This window comes from Melanostigma gelatinosum (genome assembly GCF_949748355.1).
Source record: "Melanostigma gelatinosum genome assembly, chromosome: 16".
Lineage (NCBI taxonomy): Eukaryota > Metazoa > Chordata > Actinopteri > Perciformes > Zoarcidae > Melanostigma > Melanostigma gelatinosum.
Genome location: NC_136649.1, coordinates 5,208,108 through 5,229,163, shown reverse-complemented (window position 1 = coordinate 5,229,163; position 21,056 = coordinate 5,208,108). Strand labels below are relative to the sequence as shown.

Sequence of the window (21,056 nt, the reverse complement as noted above, 5' to 3'; positions counted from 1 at the left end):
CAGCTACCCTCAATCTAATCCAATACAACACCCCCGCAATGCAGCCTTCTAATATAATTCAAGAACCTTTTGGAATGTCTTTTTTGTGGTAGGTGTCAGTCAGAGAGGCTGTACTGTAGCTTGTGTGCTGTTGTATTTTGGTGCTGAGGTTTTTCTAAATTTGATGATGCAGTGTGGATAGACTTGGACAGCCGGTCACAGCAGATTGACCACATTTCTTCTAATTATCACAAATTTCACACGAGTATGGAGTCCAATTTATAGAAATCACCATTCAGCAGATAAAGCCGTGTTGATGTTGCTGTAGTTAAGATGGAACAAAGACTAATGGGGAAAGCATTGTGCACCACAGTCTGTGGGTGTGTGGAGGAAGGGCCCTGACCGACAGCTTGCTTCAGTAAACGCATGTTGCACAGATAGCAGTGTGGATGCTTTTCCTGTAATTACAGATCAATACGGACACATTACTGCACAGCAAACTGTGTTTAGGTGTGTTTGTTGAAGCCTAATCTTTAAAAGTTTGTTTTCTGATTATTATATTTTGGATACTGTGATGCAGTAAATTGATGCGCAATCCATTGTGTTTATCATCTTCATAGTTTTCATAAAAGGAAACATGCCATCTCAAGGCCAGGCTTGGTGAGTCTTCAGGGCCCAAACGCACTAAAGCGCCTTACGCGTGTTTCAAAGTACACCTATTGTTTTAAATGGCCATAAATGCACCCAGGGGGACGCCCAGCAACCAAAGCGCTTTCTTTGTGCACCGGCAGCAGAGAGAGCTAAAAGGGATAAAAGCAAAGGATTCTTCCCCAGAGGACGATATGTTATTTAAGAGATCAACTAATAGTTATGATAAATAAATACTACGACTGTCGCTTCTTTCACTGGTTATTTGCCAAATGGTGCCGGCAGTAGGTCACATCAGCTGCTACTACTGAACGTAAATGAAACTGGATGGCCGGTTGGTGTGCTCTCTGTAGTGAGTAGAGAGACAGAGCCTAAAGAACAGCCTCTCCTGAATCTACTGACCTGGTCCTGTATTACAGCCAAGAGACCAGGAGATGGAAGGCCCTGTTCACTACAGTGTCATTTTGTGTTACGAATACAATCAGTGCAACATATTATTTTGTTGCACTGATTGTATTCCTACTGGTTTGTTTCTGCTCCGTACTGTTGCTCTGGTTTATGCTCTTAGATGCTTGTTTTAAAAAGGAGATGCACTTTTGACTTCTGGTGACTCGTAGTTCTCTTGAATACCGATGCTGAACAAACTGATTGTAAGTCGCTTTGGATAAAAGCGTCTGACTGCCATGTAATAGAAGACTTTTGGCCTGATAACAGCTGCCAGATGCTGTATCAATGACTCACCAATAGACCTGGGGCTGCAGGATGCAGCTGTACCGTTTGAGTTATCTGGATGAATCCTTGTGTAAGCCCCTTCTCAGTGATCTGTCCTACATGTGATGGGGTTGATGTTAATGTAGCAATACTTGCAGACTCTACAGGGGCAGGATGTGAGTCAGGATCCTAAGCTTTCTGACGATTGAGTGTAAATGATGGTTGAAAATGGATCATGTCAGTGTCTGATCGCCTTCTGTTTTTTGTTTTTCTGTAGAGGTAGATGCCACCTGCAGTGACTTTGACTTCGGCACCGCCCTGCACATCGCTGGGTCCAACCTGTGCATATCAGCTGTCAGGTGTCTCTTACAGCTGGGAGCCAACCCTGCTTTCAGAGTAAGTCACATTCTAGTTTTGTATTTGCTGCATGGATGCATTGGAAGTCGCATTGTTTTCTCACATATGCTTTGAATTCTTTCACCAGAACTATTACATTGAGTCCTTTACTCTTATTTACGTGAAGACTTTTCTACAGTTACTGAGTTTCATGAGATACTTAACAATCCTAATTTCAGTTCTCAACCTTGATGAGAACATTGTGAGCCTGCAGTGCTGCTGCGCTAAAAGGTTTTGCTTTCTGTACTGCAGAGGAGTATGCTTTTATGGATACAGTACAGTGAACACAGTCCCTCCTAATGACTATTCTTTTGTAATCTTTCTCCAATATGGAAATAGTTCTTTCTCCACCAGCACTATAAATGCATACAGGTTGCTTTGACACAGTCCTCCAATATGTATGAAGTTGTTCATATTTGTCTGTGCCCTATCTATAAAGGGTAACAAAGTACAGTGCAAATATATCTGATGAGTATTTGTATTTTTTTCATTATTAAATGAACTAATGGTTCAGTGACCGTTTACTGTACACTAAACTAGGCCTATTAATAAATATATAAAATCAACAGGGATTTGGACTCTTGGACAAAAAACCCTGTCAAACATTTGTGCTTTCTTATTGTCACAGTGGTTATTGGCATAAAAACCACACAATTCATATCTTTTGGAAATATTGTGTTGTATATATGTTTGCTCTGATGAAAACAAATTCACTCTCTCATATCTATTTCATATTGCTGTGAAAACATCTCCTTCAAAGAACTGTTTATTCAAGTTTCACGAGATTTACAAGATTACATTTGAACACATGTAACATGATGGTGTTTACCATCGCCCAATCCTCATTGATCCTGTTCAGCGCTTGAACCAACCACCGTAGCTCAATGCAACCTCATTGCTGTTAGCGTTAGCTCCGTTGTAAGCAGGTCTGTGTTGGAGAGAGAATCTGCAATCTCTGAGCAGCATGCATGACAATTAATTACAATGTAATAAGCCTACTTGTTTGATTAAGTTGGTTGTTTCAAATGTTGCTATGCTGTTAGCGCCGCTATTTAGCCAACCAGGACTGTGCTGCTAAAAGCATATTACCAAAACGTTGGATAACCCACAAAGAGTGCAGTCTGACAACCAAATACACAAATGTCAATGAAGTAGGTCCTCCGTTTTCCTTGACAACAATTTAAAGCAACTCATGTCGATCATATTTTCTTCACATTAAATGAGTGGACACCTGCATGAGATATTCCACTTGCCCGAGCCCAGAGTTTATTTGCCTTGGGCAAGCGGGCGTTTGTTAATGACGAGCCCCGTGCAGTCCTAAAGATAGAAACCTTCTGACAGAGTCACTGAACATCATTTAGTTGCACGGCTGTGGGTGTTCATGATGCTGCTTCTGCCCCTTGCATTTGCTCACAGAGCTTCTCATCCAGGACTCGCTTGGAAAAATAATTCACTCCCACAATTCTCCCACCATCAAATTTACAAAGCCCTTTATATGTGATGTAAAAGTCCTGATGCTCAGTTAAAAATACAACAGATTGCAGTCTTTGAGTTTCTCTCTGAGGTCTCAACATTTATTCCATTTCTTTTTTTGTGCATATTTCCTTTTTGCCATTTTCTCACACAGCTGGCAGATAACACCCAAAAAAACAATAGTTTGCAATGCAAATTTGCCAGACGTATTGGTGATGCATCGGTCTCTGCGTCTCAGTTGCAGTTATTTAAAGCCTTGGCTGCGGGTTTGTTGAACAGCCCTGTTGCCTTGAATTGAAGGATGTGCCTGTAGATGGTGATGTGGCATTAGGGCATTAAGGCGCTATACAGCCTATTGACAGTTTCTACACATACTAGAATTTCCATGTCTCAATGTGTCATTGGTATAGTAAATGTTTTTTTCCAGATGAATTAAACGTGTTTCTGAACAAAATGGTGCCTCTTCTTTTGTGTTTACTAATTGTCCCACTGGAGGTCACCAAAGCACTGTGCACCATAATCCAATAGTTCCTCCTCCGATGAGTGCAGAGGCTCTATATTCTTTAATGTGACACTACTAAGCTTGGAGAGCTTGTCAACAGTAGTTGATAGTAACTATGCTTGTTGTCTTTTAAACCCTTTTATTTCGAGCTTTTCTATCATATTTTTTCCTTATCTTGCCAAGCAAAAGTTTAGATTCCTCTGAGGGGAGATTACTTTCTGTCTGCTTTATTATTAAGGGTTATCACCGCCTTGCTTCCAATTATCCAGAGAGAAATGTTGCATCCGTTTTGACAAGTTCTGATATTGCCGTTCTTTGTTTCACCCTAGACACCTCATAGTTTGAAAGGACCAATGTGTTGACTGTGACCCAACCCATCTTAGTTGAAGTGCAGACCCATCATGTGGGTGTTTCAAAGTCATGATATTGAATCCACTAAATTACTATACAGTGATTATTTTACCAAGAGTATTTAGAAAAGCCTTTTTGTTTTGCTTGGAACATGTAAAGCCAGTCTTTCTTTCACCATCATCACTATCACCATATAGCATTAGCATGCTCATTGGTTGGTGATGTAGTTGAAAACCCTACCTACCAAATTGTATCACTTGCGTTTGAAAAATGACAGTGGTGGCCGGCAGTGGAGTATAAAGCACGAGACCAGAGCTGAGACATTCTCTGCTCCTTTTGTAAAGGTCAGACTGGGAAGTGCTTTGATCTGATGTTTCCCTTCTCTGACTCGGCAGACATTCGTCACAATGAACCTTGGATTTTAAACAGATGGTTTCATAAGGATGGAGAAATAACTGTTGCTGACCTTTTCACGCTTAACTTACCACACATCTTATGGGGCTTAATGGCTATAGCAATTCTTTGTACTTTCATTGAGTAGCAAGTTGTTTTAGTGGATTGCACACTTGGTTGTTTCAGATTCAAAGTGAACGGGGGTTTCGGCGCTTGCCGGTCGGTGAAAGCTAACCCCAGATTCACTCGTTCTGGAACAAGCTTTGACCGCTTGCCATTTGACCTCGCTGTATTTGCATTTTCTCTGCGCTCTGTCATAGCTTTCTTTCCGATGCGTGCTTACGCTCTGACTCCTGGTCGCTGCATTTTATAGAGGTTGGTTGAGGGGTTATTTTGTATCGGCCTTCAATTTGACTGTCTGGATAAGAAATCAGTTTATGGATTATTTTTTGGGGGATTTCACTATATTGAGATTGAATATTCATGTACGTAACTGATATTGGACAAAACATCAGCAGTTCAGTACGTCCTCGAAATAATCCACATCAATGAATTGACACCTTCATTTCCTTAGAGGCAGGACTGCTGTTAATCATCCAACTGTTCTATAAACGCACAACTTTGTTAAAAATATAATCTTCAAATGTATCTTACTACAATTCACACGTGCCGTATGTATGATAGAGCAAATGGCCAATGAGTATTTTATTCAGATCGATTTTAAGAAAGTTTCAATACACCTAAAGGCGAACTCCTATTTTTGAAGGTTATCAGAGACCACGCGTGTGGTTTCTCCAGCACAGTGGTGCAGGAAGAGGTCCCCTCCTCCGTCACGCCCACACAGCCTTCCACCTTCACTTCCACTTCGGGCTTGCTGACTCCCTCTCAGCTCTCACTGCTTCTAGTCTCTTTCAGCCGCTTCACTGAACTTCCATGTTGTGTGCCTGCTGATCAGCTGCTTTGAAACTCGAGGCGGTGGGGGTTGTCCTGGGAACAGATAAGATTAAAGATGCTGTCAAGCCCAGCATCCTCGTTACATAAATGATCACTGAACTTTATGTGTAATGAGAGCAACGCCAACACTTTTTGATGTCCTTGTAGCGTATGTGAGGTTGATTCTGCACTTGATATTTATCAATAGTAATCATTTCTGTAATATTTACTTGGCATGCTGGCAAATACAAAAAAAGCGATTCACCATTTTATCATTGGATCTTCTGTGCTTTTTTCCCCTCGTCTCGTCCTCCAGAACGTGAAAGGGCAGTGCCCAGCAGACGTGGTGCCCGACCCCCTCGACATGCCGTTGGAGATGGCGGATGCAGCCGCCGTGGCCAAAGAGCTCCGGACTTTGCTGAGGCAGGCTTTGCCCAGACCCAGCTCCCCTGTGCCCCTCACGCTGCCAGCCCAGGCCCTTCCTGTTCTCTCCGACAAGGCCAGGATACAGCTCGCCACCATGGGAATCCGACTGGGGGACCGCGTGGTGATAGCCGGACAGAAGGTGTGTGGTAGGTCACTATCAAAAGGCGGGAACAATCGTAATGTCCGCCTTTTGCGTTCGTCATATCTGAAAGTGGCACAATAGAGAGACGCTTCCCCAGCCTGACGATTGGCTGAACTCAAATGAGCGAACTCTTCTCCAGTCGCTCCTAGCAGCAGTGAGCGAGTGCTGCATCTATTCCATTCTGCCAACAGTGAAAGTGTATAGCTCATCTTAACAGAGCTCCACACTAACCGTACACATTTGTAGCACTGGTGCATGCATTTTTCATCAGGAGGGCCTAACGTGTGGAGACGCTCACACTGTTCTAGTCCACCCCCTCCTTTGTACAGAAGCCAGACCAGCATGGGTCTGTAGTTCAGGGACATGATCCCTCACCAGCTTCCCATCCTGCATATGGATGGAACTCAAGTCTCTGCAGTTATCACATGTTCACAATAACAATGTTTTCCTCTGTGTATGACTACAGAGGAGTTACAGGAGAGGGAGCCGACTCACGAATGCACACACGGCACAGATGTTGTCACTTTGGCACTGAGCAGATTTGTATTTGCTTATGTGCATAAAATGGTTGGAGTTGACTTCCTGGCACATATTTTTCTTTTGGAATTGGAAGAGAGTGCAGCGATCTTTTTCCATGGGATCATTGATATAATTCAAACACCTACTGTACTAACAGATGCCACATAAATATAAAATGCACAGCACAAATGGCCAGTAGAGCAATAACATAAATGTGATTGATAAACAATCGGCCTCTAGCCTGCAGCCGCATCACATCGGTGCTGTGCTTTATGCTAAACAAACATAGAAGCTTTGGTTAATTTCTCTACAATAATTTCAGCCCCTAACCAAGTGAAAAATACTTTCCAGTTGCTAAGCAACACCCTTTTGCCATTCTTCCAGCATTCAGGGTTATGTTTGACAGTTCACTGTGGCAAGTCATCAACTTTTATCTGAAGATGTTTAAGTTGATTCCACTCCAGTTGGGATTCTGTTAAATGTCTGGTAGTTTAACAAGTGTAAGTGTTAAAACATTGCTAATAAAGTGTAACCAAATGGATACGCTGAAGCAGTCAAATACCAGCACAGTATTTAACAGTGTACAGTGTTTGTTTTAAAAAGGTCCTTTTTAAAGCAGGCAGTGTACTCTTCGTCTGCATCTCCTACGATCTGCACGTCTGATTACACAGGTATATTTTCAGCTTTTGCTATTTTCTATTGTAGCGACCTTTCTTTTTAGTTATTTAAAGCAATCAGTTCCGATGAGTTTAGCCAAGAAGTTCATCCAACAACCAACTTGTTTTTTGCCCAGTTCCTTCATGTAATGCAAAGAAGTCCTTCAGTGTGGCGCTGTAAGCCATGTGTAATCCTTTCGACAAGAAGCGCGCTTTGAAAGCGGTGGAGGTTTAGACCCACAGGTCAAATAATATGCAGTTTTCTCACCACATTCACGGCACAATTCAACCTTGACAATTGGCTTCACGGTGCTCCTGCTCCAAAAATGCAATGAAAAGTCCAGAAATCTGCGCTAAATTTAGCAAAACCGACCCTTTTCCAATGACCGATGCGTGCCTTTTGTCATCATGCTGACAGCATGGGCCCAGTCCACCCGGAATCTGCCTTGTGATCCAACAAAGCAGGTGAAAGACCTATCGCATCACGTGTAGTTGACTTTGCCAATAACTACAAATACACGAGATTCATGTGACTAAAAGCCTGTAACTTTTACGGGCACTCGGCAAAGTTGACTCCAATGCACAGTGTGACTAACTGTAGTGCCAGTCTTTGGAGTTGCATCACTCTTACTAAACACAACTGTATTATTATTTTTTTGTCACTTATGCACCAACAAACTGCTCTTTCCACTTCCCCTCTTCAAACATGGACACACTTAAATATTATTCGTGATAAAACCAAAGCGAAATGCAGTTGAGCTTCCTTACTCTTCCTGTCAGCTCTCTGGACCGGAGACATTATGTCACATGATTTCTGTGCCTCGAGTTCAACTGTTTAGTTGTCAATCCTTCAGCACGACTGCTACCGAGTGCACCTAGAATATCAGCCCAGTGCTGCCGCTCTGGAAAAGTCAACGTGGTAAGCCTCTGAAAGTCAAACATTGATTTTACAGTGTGACATCTCTAATATTTCAGTGCCATTTCATCAGCTTGCTCTTATTCCCTAAAAGCTCACTGAAAAATACATTCCAGCAGGTACAGTTCAGCCTCACTTTAGAACAGTGTTTTGATTTTCTTGACTCCCGTGCTGATTCTATCAGGGAGTGCCTTTTTGTTCTCTCAGGTAGGGCTGCAAAACTAATCTAATATTAATTGCCATCAAGATTTGGGATTTCCACAAATTCACTGAATTTAGGTGAAGAAGAACCTTATTTTAAGTCTTATTTGGGTGCAAAGATTTGTTCACCAGCAGGAATGTAGCACCGCGTGGAAGTAAGAGCAGTGCTCTGTTCATTTAAACTTAAAAGCACGTGCTGTACATGTAGTCTGCAGGCCGATCGACGGCAGTCGCTTTGGGAGAGATGACCCGTTCCCCACAAATGATGTTGCTGATGTGTAGGTACCTTTTACCCACCATTAGCTTAGCATCAGCCCAACTGCTTAGACTCGCGCAGTAAATAACTGCACACATTTTGAAGGGAAATGTTTCATAATGGAAATAGTTGAGAATACATTGAGAGCATTAAAGCAACAAGACACACATCTGCCTTTTTGTATTGTACGCTCTAACTAGCATGAGCATCTTTAGTTTCACAGATCTCTTGAGTAACATCTTCTGTTCAGAGTTTGGTTTCATTGATCAGAGTAATGGCGACTGAAAGAGAACCACTGGCCACCATTGCCAGTCCCGATTCCTGCTATCTAATCAGGTCCCTGAAAATCCCTATGCAATTTCAGTAATTGATTGTTTATTTTGTGTGGCTTTAGCGGTGTGCCCTCGCACAAACTGCACACGCGGAGATGCAAACAGACATGAAGATAAGAAAATACTAATTCCACCCCAGACGGACATTTGTTGTGACAGAAAGAGCCATTGATTGATTATTGTGCCACAATGACAACAGAATCACAGTGTGTCAAGTTGCAGAGATTGGCAAATCAAATTTCTTATTATCTTCCCTGCTCTCTCTGGCACAGTCTAATGCTGTGATCTCCAGTTTCCCCTTTTTGTATTGTTTGTCTCTACCGCTGCTTTAGTTAACAGACTCATCAAAATATGTAGTCGTGGCTTCAGATGGGCACTCTGAAGTGCTGAAGAGCAGACACGCACTGGCCAGTTCTTTTGCAGCATGTCTTGTTTTTTCAAATTGTGTTTTTGTTTTGACTTTCCGTGGTGTATCATTGTGTTTTTGCGCAGGTTGGAAGCCTGCGTTTCTGTGGTAGCACCGAGTTCTCTGGAGGCCTCTGGGCCGGAGTGGAGCTGGACAAACCAGAGGGGAAGAACGATGGCTCGGTAGCCGGGGTCCAGTATTTCACCTGTCGAATCAAACATGGTAGGTCAGGCCTCTGACTCACCCCTCGCTCTGTTCATGACTTCTATCATTCCTGACTTCATAGGGCTTAATTGGTGCAATCGGGTTTTTAGTGGTGTCTCATCTAACCCCAGGAAATTGGATTTGTCCCTTTTGTTAATGGTGCAGTTCGCATTTACAGTGTGTTTTTCCTGTTTTATTTATTTGACTTATCTGTATCTCTTCAATCATCTTCTTCTTGTGTTAAAACTTTTCCTTTGTGTCACAGGAATCTTTGCTCCCCTCTCGAAGATAAGCAAACCTTGGGAAAGACTTAAAGGCAGCAGCAGAAAGACTTCGACACCCGTACGCCCCCCTCGCAGCGTTGACGTGTCCCGCATCACCTCCAAGATAAACACAGGTAAAGAACCTGCTGCAAACGGCTCATAGTTCTTCTCGACATTGCTGCCGATTCAAAATCTGCCTTCGACGAGTTTGGTTGTTCGCTGGGACGCTCCAGTGCTGCTCCATGTGTGTCAGCGTGAGGCAGAGTGAATTGGAGGAATGAGTTTTCCCGTGGAGTTCTGGCACAAATTATCAAGTCATATCACAAACCACAAAGGCTGTGAAACTGTATAGCCTGTAGGGCCCCAAGGGCGAAGACATGTGTGAACCTTTCGTGAACACAGGTGAAAACTGTTTCCTCACGTCACAGGTAATCTCATGTACAGTCCCCTGGAGGAGACCAGTAGAGACATTATTAGAAACCACATATCATAGAAAAACACAAACATTTCAGAGAAACGACGTTAGTCTGATCAATGGCTTCATATTATTGACTGTTAGGTAATGAAGTTACGGAATAAGCCTTCAAGTGCGCTCACTGAAGGGGTTTTGGACATGAGCTTAGAGCACTTGCATCAAATTGAAACCGAGGCCGGTGCTTGTCCATTTAGTTGTTGCCTTGGGGAAGACGTGCTGAAGGAGTATTTGTGGTAATGGTACCCCGCTCTCCACTCACTGGATTACAACAGAGTCCATATCCTGTGTGATATTGTGATGATCCTCCACCATCCCTCTCCCTCTATATAACTAATGTAGTCATCATGTACAACACAATGTATTATTAGCAAAAGGCTGTTTAATTCCTCTAACCAGGGGTCGTAGCGTTCTCCACAAGCACCGCGTGAGTTATCAGTAGAGAACACCTTGGACTGATTGTAAACCTGGAGGATCCCTGGGTAGAGACAAACTGTCTCTTTACTTTGATCTTACATCATCATCTCCTAATTAGGCAGTTAGATATACGAGAGCAAAATGTCCATTCTCCATCTCTTAGGAGTGATCGTAACGGTATTCCATAAAGTGCATCGGTAAGTGACAGAATCTTAAATATGCATTAACTATCTTATTTGTCAACGTGAGCAGTATTACGTCTCATGAAAAGAAATGTTTGACGGAATTAGAAAGTCTTTGTGTTGTTACTAGACCTTGTGGGAACACAAGTCCTTCTGGATACCAAAATGGATGCCTGTACTGACACAGTGAGGGGACTGAGTCATGTTGTCCAGATGAGAACATCAGCTTCTCTTTTGAGTCCAAAACGTTCCCAGCCCGTAGGAGCCGTGTCAATAGATGGCAGGGTTATTTTTCACTTTATTTAATTTTTTTGGGGCATCTGGACTTTCCTATTAATCTACTTGAATACTTTGAAATGTGGATTCTTTCTTGGTCTGATTCCGTGGTTCCCGCTCGCTCTTGGGTTTACAGCTGTATTGTGGTGCTATTCCAGTCACGTCCCGATCACAGTGGCCTGTGGAATTCTGTGATTGATAGTCCAATTAAGCAATGCTTTAATAACCAGGGCATAGACGGGCTGAATAACATGGCAGCCATTCATCACGAGGTGTAAGTGAGTGTGTATGTGTGGGCGTGCAATCCATGTGAGGGTGTGTGTCAGCACCTCGATGCAACCCAGGAACCAGACAAATTTATGGCCAACCACTTCTCAGGGCCTTTGTCAGCCATTTACAGCCCCAAACTCTGGACCCCGCGTTCTAGCGTCCCGGTGCATCGACCAGTGCAGACAGCTCGCTCGCGTGCATCGATGGATTGGACGGGTCATTGTGGAACTGTCTCGTCCGGCTAGCCAGCAGAGACCGACGCAGCAGTTATGCCACGCTGGCAGTTTATGTGGCAGGTTTATCTATGATTCAAACCCTCTTTAGAGGTGATTATTTTCCTCCTTAAATTAGTTTAGATTAGTGGATTTTATTGCTGTCAAAGAACTAATAGGCTTTTGTCTGTTTAATGGTAGATTCATTTCAAGTCAACAAACAATATAAAAAGCTTGAAGTTTTTAAGTTTTGGCCTTATAAACTAGATAAGAACATAATTATGTTTACTTCTGCAAGAAACGTTGTTCTCAATGTATTCTATTTGAGTATCGAGATTCCTTTTGAAGTTGTTTTCTTTTTGTTCTTTTGTATTCGCTGTCATTGGGGCTTTTGTGTGTAACTGCTTGTCTCAGCATATTTAAGTGTTTTTAGTGTGCTTTGGAGTAAAAGGGACTCTCTTAGTTCCATCAAGAAAAAATGTCTTTCGTCCTTACTCGACAATGCCGTGCGCTCCTTTAGTCACATTTCTTCACTCTCCTGCTCATGTTTTTATCTTTCACTGTATCTTTTTGTTTTATCTCTGCCTTTAACTCACTGTGGCTTCTCAGTTTGTAATTCTCTTTGTTTCTCCAAACTTGAGGAACTCTATAAACTGACTCTCTGCATAATGTATTTACATGCAAACCAGTCTATCATCTATGTTGATCATATTTACCAGATACAGCATCTATAAAGGTCCTAGTTCAGATAATTCCTACTGTCAAACTAAAGCATATCAAAAAGATTGCATCATTTCAGTTGTCAAAGTGACTTTCACATTGTTCAAACTTCAATTTTACATTATTTATGTCATCATCCAGTCTGAGCACTTTACTTTCCTTACTAAGATGAATATTTGTGCGTGTGCGTGTGTGAAGGTTTATCGCTATCTGTCAAAAAAAACATGATAATCAAAAAAGTCCACATGGTTCCAATCAGGGCACAGAGGGAGACGCCTCAATGCCAAAGGGGGGGGCCCATTAACTAAGGCTCACCACTGTAAACAACTCTTGGCTAAGATTAAGACGTTTCTTTGCCAATTACCGTCCGGGTTCCAATTTGTTTGCAGCTGAATCTTCCCTTTTGTCTTAAAGCATTTTGGCACAGATTTAATCAGTTAGCCTCTAAGAGGTGGGCACTTAATGAACTCATGGCCTGTGAAGGTCTGCGGAAGCTAAGAGCCTAATGAGGTCCTGCGTCCAAATGGCTTCTTCGGAGTGAAATTGGTCACCCCCATCTCGTTCCCTCACGTTAGGAGAGGGATTAGCATGTTGGCCCTCAATTGGACCTCGAGAACAGGACGAGCTACTGTAAGAGATTGAGCTCACAGAATCATGTGACGCAGCTGCTTGGATTTCAAAAAAAAAAAAGAAAAAAAAAGTGCAGTGGTAATTGTCTGGATCTGGAGGCACTGTCACATTCAGAAGAATAGAATGGCAAAATGAATAATCGGCTGAGATTCATTGTTAGGACAGAGTTACAAAGATCCCTGATGGAAGCCTCAGTGGATGGATGACTGGTTCAGTATTAAGAGTTTGTGCCGCGTGATTTAGACAACAGCGTTCACAACAGTTCTAGCGTGTTCTTCAGTTTTCTAGGGCTCTTCCTTTTAATTCGCTGTCCAAGTCTTTTCACTCATTCCTCCGTGTCATTTCCCTCCACAGGTGTCCTCTCCCGCTCGCTCTCCTCTTCGTCCTCTTCACTGGACTCTCGGCATGCGCCGGGCGCCCGACCCCATCCGCTGCCAAGGCAACAATTTCCGGCCAGGCTGCGAAGGGAGCGCGCTTCTCTCAGGAAGACGCCCTCGCCGGCCCTCCACCTCTCTCCTGACACAGCAGCACTGCCTGCTGCAGGTCTGTGTCCATGGTGTCAATGGAGATCCCTACTATTTCGGGACTCTGTCACGATTATACAGATCTATTGGAATCAATGGCAGTAAATCATCACAAGAGTGAAACACATTTTTTTTGTTCACGTCTCCTAGGTCTTCAAAGCCGAACCCCTTCAGCCAGCAGCTCTGTGTGCGGGGGCCCTGAGGTGCGCCTGGGGGAGAGGGTGCTGGTGGTAGGCCAGAGAACGGGTGTAGTCCAGTTCTATGGAAAGACCAGCTTCGCTCCAGGTCAGTTCTTCAAAGTGTTGTTCTCCCTGCAGAGATTTGACAGCTGACATCACACTTGCATCTTTATTTGGTAGATGTTTTGCATGTTTGCTTTTCATCAGTGTACTCTGGGTTCAACCCCTCGCCTGAATTTCCATTTAAACTTATTTCCATTAAAACATCGACGTAATGTCTCATTTGAATTGTAAATTGTGTTAAATTGCATTATTTGAAAGGGATATCATTCATTTATGATTAAGAACCAAAGCATCTCACACCACTGAGGATCATGTTTGACGGGATTTCAGTCTTGAGTTTTCGTTGATGCTCTTAAATCCATGCTAGCAACGCTGTTAAGGCCCCCCTTTGCAGCCATGCTGTCTCAATCGCCTCCAAAACACAACAGCGGGTTAAAGTAAAAATCGAATGGATTTATTATCCAAGAAGCATAAAAACAGATACAAACAGTTACAAACCGAATCACACAATTATTAACAAAACAAACTTACATATAAAATCAAATGTGAGATCCAATCCGAGCCACCCAGAAGGCGGGTCTGCCTCCTCGGTGGCCAGCAGAAGATCTGAAATCCCCCAGCACTTCAAACCCTTTGTCCCCTCAAAGTTGCATTCCTCAGCTCATCGATCAGCTCACTGATTGGCTGAAGTCCAACAAGCCCCACCTGGGCCTATGCCCCATTGTCCTAAACTTCACACCTCTCCCTGCCACTTTCACACCACCCCCACTCCAGCACATTCCTCAAACCCCATCTCACAGACACTTAATGCATGAAATAAAACTTAAAACCCTCACAACGCCCTGTTATGTCAAACTCACTGCATTGAGGACTGCGTCATTATATTAAAAGCAGCTTTTATTGCTTCACACTTCACATGGAGATATAAATATGAGCTAGCAGTGTCGAGTATAGATGGACTCTTCCTTCTGCGCGGTGATGTGGTTGGCGGGTGTAGTGTGGTAGAAAGAAAATAGTTCCTACATGAAACTGCGGTCTGTGGATTATCTTGAGTTACTGGATCATGATTTCTGGAAAGATGTTGCTGTTGAGTTTTTGATTTGCATTTTTTGGCACTTTGAGCACCACAAGCCAAGAGCCATGTAGTTCCTTTCTATTGGAGAGACGGTAGACATCTTTACGACGGATACCTCCAACATTCAGCAACTCACACCAACATCATCTATATTGATAAACGGCTTCATAGGTAAAAGAAAAAATATGTATTTTAGATTTTGGGGACATCCCTTTAACCAATCAGATTTTTACATTAAATGATGAAAGCACTACTTTCTTTACTCATGACTGGATCTTTTTTGAAGGTGGATCTCTCCTTCGGCCATTTGATATGCGATAATCCTTCAGTGGTCCCTTTGTTTGACTCCTGGTCTGTCTCTCTGTCTGTGCAGGGCTCTGGTTAGGGATTGAACTGGACAAGCCAAGTGGAAAGAATGATGGATCAGTGGGAGGGGTGAGGTATTTCTGTTGCCCACCTAACCATGGCGTCTTTGCTCCTCCGTCTCGTGTTCAAAGGTGAGTGCAGGCCCTTTAATGCTCAGCTTTTATTTTAACTAATGGTCCCTTTTGGTTTTTGCCAGCCAGGTTTTTTCACCTGCAAAGGCAAAAACTAATTTGTCAGTTCCAAGCTGATTTTGAAAGAACATGAGAATATGCCCTGAGAACCCCGAGGTTGGGCTTCAATGCCCTCATCAATACATCTGACACTAATGAGCTCCTTTGACAGTGTCCTTTGTGCTCGTGTTGACTCATTTGATTTTGCCCTCTGTACTTGGGAGTAAATGGAGTCTGAGGTGTCAGACTTGAAGCCCGGGGCCCTTTGCCCAGCATGACTCATCACTTTAATGTGGCGCCTAGCTATGAGCCAGACGCCATGATCCCTGCCTTTAATTATGCATGAAGGATCATGAATGTGTGAATATCATTTTACTTTAGAGATGTAAAGAGGTCACGGAATAAGTAAGATAATACCGTAACATGTTCCATGCGTTTGCCTTTTTAGTCCATAGAATAGTTTTTTGTATTGATATAAATATGATGTAAGACCGGGCATGAATATCTGACTGCTTTTCACTGTGTGAGGCAGTATTTATCGTTTATTTTCACCACATCGTTTGTTGTTGACAGTAGTGATAGAATTTGAGGCATAATCTTACTCTCAAGGGAGCTCTTTGATGCCTTTTTTATACAATCTCTTTTTGCCATCGAAACGAATGAGGTTTGATTCTCTTTAATCTGCTCATGCTGCTTCAGAGTGTGAAAGAAAGAACCACGGTCGTGTCATCTGCAAACATTATGTCGGACACATTGGTAAAGCATTCACATTAATGATGGATAATAGCATAAAATAGGTATCGGTCACCTGCCAAAGTAAAGTCACACCATCAAACCCGGCCCTCGGCGGGGGTTTCATGTGGCAGCTTTTATGCCTCAACGCGCACATCCAAGATTTTCTAACGACATGGGCAGAGAAAATGGAAAACTTCTCGCTGCCTTGAGAACGAGGAGAAACCTGCACGGAGTATCTAAACCAGGGGTCACCAACCTTTTTGAACCCGAGAGCTACTTCAAGGGTACTGAGCAGTACGAAGGGCAACTTGTTTGATACAAACTTCATGAATCACAAAATTGCACAGATCACCTTTTAACAATAATAATATATGTGAAGAGACTGATCACATGTCAATGTTAATTATTCCTCACAATAATTATTAACAATGATTGTGTATTTTGTTCAAAATCGCACCGGTTATATTTTTGTTAAAATGTTTATGAAATCATTAACTGTCATATCTTCACATCCTGACTCGTTTGTACTAACCACTACCTTCGTAACATTTTTGAACAAATCATGAAGTCTGTCCCATGTTTATACAAATTATCAGTGATGTAGAATTAAAAAAAAATCAACTCTTTCACCTGTTTAAATGAATCCTATTGCATTGGTAGTAATCATCACATTTTGGGAAATCTGGGTCAAGCCTGCATGCCGGCCTGTAGTCTGTAGTCACCAGGTTTTTTTTGGGGTACCTTTTTCTCCACGAACAAACTAGTAAATCAGTCTATATCCGAGGGGGGTCCAACCCTCCGAGGCACGCGAGCATCTTTGGGCGCCTGCGTTCAAACCTCTAGTCTGGGCCTTTTCGATCGTACTGCGTTGCCTCGCCTCCTTTTTTACTGACAAAATTCAGAAAATTAGACAAGCAGTCAGTGCCTCCACACCAACCACAGGATATGTGTTGTCCCGATCTCTGAATAACATCCATTCAAATATGACACAATTTCATTCAATCGACCGTAGAAGCCTAGAAGACATTATACAACATCTGAAGTCATCCTCCTGCTGCTTGGATATTCTACCAACACACTTTTTCAAAAATATTTCAAACTGCATGACCACTGATCTCTTACAAATTGTAAACACATCTCTTCTCTCAGGTGTCTTCCCGCAAGCCCTAAAAACTGCAGTTATTAAACCGCTCCTAAAGAAGGCTAGTTTAGACTCCGCAACGAAGAAAAATTATAGGCCAATATCAAACCTCCCATTTTTAAGTAAAATAATTTAAAAAGCGGTTTTCCAACAGCTGATCAACTTCTTGGCCGTAAATAACTGCTTTGATGTTTTCCAGTCAGGCTTTCGACAGCACCACAGTACTGAAACTGCTCTTAAGGTTTTCAACGACATCCACTTAAACATAGACAATGGCAGAAGTTCAGTCTTAGTGTTACTGGATCTCAGTGCTGCATTCGACACAGTCGACCATGCCATACTCCTAGAAAGACTAAACATCTGGGTGGGACTCTCTCGCACAGCACTTAACTGGTTTGAATCCCACTTGAAGTACCGAGAATACTTTGTGTCTGTGGCTGATTACACATCAGAGCTGACTAAAATGACGTGGTGTTCCCCAAGGTTCAATACTGGGGCCTCTTCTGTTCAACATCTACATGCTTCCACGAGCTCAGATTATGGAAAACAACAAAGTGTGTTATCATAATTATGCAGACGACACACAAATCTACATAACTATGTCACCAGGGGACTATAATCCCATACAAGGGCTGGGTAACTGCATTGAACAAACCAACAACTGGATGTGCCAGAATTTTCTTCAATTAAACAAAGATAAAACAGAAGTAATTGTTTTTGATACCAATGATGAACAATTGAAAATCACCGCTTAGCTTCAATCACTGATGTTAAAACCCACAAACCAAGCCAGAAATCTAGGTGTAGTTATGGATTCAGACCTCAACCTGAACAGCCATATCAAGACAATTACAAAATCAGCCTACTATCGCCTGAAGAATATATCAAGGATTAGAGGATTTATGTCTCAACAGGATTTGGAAAAACTTGTCCACGCATTTATCTTCAGCAGACTGGACTACTGTAACGGTGTGTTTACAGGTCTCTGTAAAAAGTCCGTCAGAAAGCTGCAGCTGATTCAGAATGCTGCAGCTCGAGTCCTCACTGAGACCAGGAGGGTGGATCACATCACTCCAGTTCTGATGTCTTTGCACTGGCTTCCTGTCCAACAAAGAATTGACTTTAAAATCCTGCTGTTGGTTTACAAAGCACTGAATGGTTTAGGGCCAAAATACATCTCTGATCTGCTGCTACCTTATGAACCATCCCGACCCCTCAGGTCGTCTGGGACCGGTCTACTTTCTGTTCCCAGAGTCAGAACTAAACATGGAGAAGCAGCGTTCAGTTTTTCTGCTCCACATATCTGGAACAAAGTCCCAGAAAGCTGCAGGTCTGCTGAGACCCTCAGCTCATTTAAATCAAGATTGAAGACTTTTCTGTTTGCGGCTGCCTTTAATTGAACCACATTCAATTAATATATTAATCAATTTCCTGCATTTCTGCATTTTACTACTGCATTTTATTTCTTACACTGTTCTTAATAGCTGTTAAATCGCCTTTTCTTTTGTCTTATGTTTTGATGCTTTTAATGGTTTTAAAAGGACTGCACAATATATCGTCATTTCCTCCGGGACCGAGTTCGTGCAAGGCGTACACCATAAAACGCAGATCGGCAGAGATCTTTTCCAGACGTGGTTTGTGTGCGAGTAATTGCAGAATTGCGGCAGTTTATGGTTGATTTGCGTGCAGCGTAATGTCTCAGGGAGACATCGATTATTGTTTCAATGTATGTTTTAAATCTCCTTTACTTTTGCCTTTATGCTTTTAATGGTTTCATGTGAAGCACTTTGAATTACCTTGTTGTTAAAATGTGCTATACAAATAAACTTGCCTTGCCTCTACCCCCGCCACCCACGAGTTGCTGCCCCGCGGCCTGTTCCGAGGACTGACGGACCTGACGACGGTGTGCGATCGCGGTGGGGGTGGTGCGTCCGGTGCCAACGGGAAGCGCCTGCCATTCGGAATCTGAAAACCTAGTGCAGTGCGGCGGCCTCTTCCTTTTAAAATCTACATGAACGCAAGCGTTTTTGATTAAAAAAGAACAGAAACTACAATTTTTAGACGGCGCTCCATGGGGACCTAGTGCTATTTTTAGAACATGCCTTGCGGGCGATTCGTATGGTCCATACGAGTCGCACCGTGTTGGCTACCTCTGATCTAAACGTTTCCTCGTTACGATTCCCCATCAGCTCATGCCGGTGCGACCTTCCCTGTGGAAACTATAACTGAGGCTTTAGTTGGTGTAAGGCCTCAGTTTGACCACAGATCTGATCCAAAGTCAGCAATAATGGTTCATCTGTTTAAAATACTGTCACCAGTGTTGTCTCTGGCTTTCTGCCAGTTCTCAATATCTCCTCTTATCATTTTATTTTTTAATTTCTATTTCGAGACAAAGTAATATGACATAAGTGAGCAGTTTGACATATTTTTTTGTTTTCACTTTAAAGTCAATGTTTTAGTGACAGTTTGTCTTCATCTCATTTCAAAAGCTTTTGGAGTGCTTTGTTCATGTGTCACTGAAATACGGCTTCTGAAATATGGAACTAAAGAAAAGACTGATCTCCAATACTAGTTTAGAAGATTGTCCTAGACTCGGTGTAATGTAATCATTCATCGCTCTGTAACACTCATCAACATGTGTGTGTTAGTAACTTACTTTAATTACAGTAGAGACACATTTTTTAGTGACGTCTCACTTTTGAAAAGTGCATTTTCCTTTTTCCGTGATGTTTTACCTGCACATAACTAGAATGAGTCCAAATGGAATATTACTGGATGCCTTTCTTCAGTCGAACAAGTGCGACTTAAGTTCCAGCCTTTTTTTGACTGGTGGGATGTTTGCTGGTATATCCCACAGAAATGAAAAGAGAATTGGAAAAATAAGAAGAGATCAGCTGGACTTAATGATATTCGAGTGGCAAATCTTTTTTTGAATCAATTTCTGCTTTAGTGTGCATATTGTGCGGCCTATTCTTCAAAAAAGAATAACGCTGCAGTGTTAATATTGGAGCCCTGTTTATAGAAAAACAGCCCAATAAATCTACAGTTGGCACTTTGCCTACTTTCTTGTCCTATTAATCCCACTGTTGTAGAGATTTGGGCCACCATGGACTGAAATACAGATAGGTGACGCATTGAAGGCAAAGCCAACAGAAACGGTCCCGATGAGCGAAACAAGAGTTTTAGAACTCTGCTGGAGCAATGAACACTGAAAACAGCTCTTCCCTCATTTTGTTTTTTGACGATGCCGGTCGAGAGCGCTGGATGACTCATCGCTCTGACATCTCCCATCAGTGCTCCGCATCCTGATTCATTTCAATTGGTCACCCGTCTGTGCATCTTTCATAAGGAAGACCAACTCTAGATCCGGCTGAAACAAATCAGAACTCACTTAGTTTTATGCATACACATATATAAGGATATACACATATATAAGGATGCATTAGGGAAACGGCAGCTATTCTGTAGCACACACTTGAAATTTCACAAAGTGCCCCGAACCAAAGCTATTACATTGCTCTCGCTTTGGGATGAGCTTTGTCCACTCTCCTCGCTTTATTTGCTTCTTTTTTTCAGCGCCGTGTCCGTTATTTTAGCTTCCTCTTGGATGCATGCCCACCATGTTGCACCTGGTCGTCCAGAAACATCCAGAACACATCAAAATAAGAAAATCCAGACAGAGGGCAGGTTCTCTGCAGATACAGACACCGCCACACACTCGTAGTGGGTCGTAAGTGATGATTGAGAGGGATTGTTGTTGTAAGAGTCTTTGCATTGTTTTTTCGGATAATCCTACTCATTGTGCCTTTTTAAGTACGAGTTGGCTCTTCGGTGCCAAATGTTTCTTTTATCTTTCATTCAAGATTCAGACGAAAGGATCTTTCATGTTTTGCCAAATGATGTACTTAAATTTGGAT

The 21,056-nt window shown here is 42.5% G+C and overlaps 1 protein-coding gene across 2 annotated transcripts in view; it reads left to right on the top strand.

Annotated features, from left to right (window-relative positions):
- LOC306790251 (CAP-Gly domain-containing linker protein 4) overlaps positions 1-21,056 on the top strand; it is a 34,574-nt gene that overhangs the window by 8,282 nt on the left and 5,236 nt on the right. For both annotated transcript variants that reach the window (XM_079286414.1, XM_079286415.1), the window contains exons 6-12: positions 1,616-1,734; positions 5,703-5,951; positions 9,327-9,462; positions 9,710-9,841; positions 13,241-13,429; positions 13,561-13,695; positions 15,101-15,224. In XM_079286414.1, coding sequence (XP_079142540.1) covers positions 1,616-1,734; positions 5,703-5,951; positions 9,327-9,462; positions 9,710-9,841; positions 13,241-13,429; positions 13,561-13,695; positions 15,101-15,224 — 1,084 coding nt within the window. The remainder of the gene's footprint in view (positions 1-1,615; positions 1,735-5,702; positions 5,952-9,326; positions 9,463-9,709; positions 9,842-13,240; positions 13,430-13,560; positions 13,696-15,100; positions 15,225-21,056) is intronic.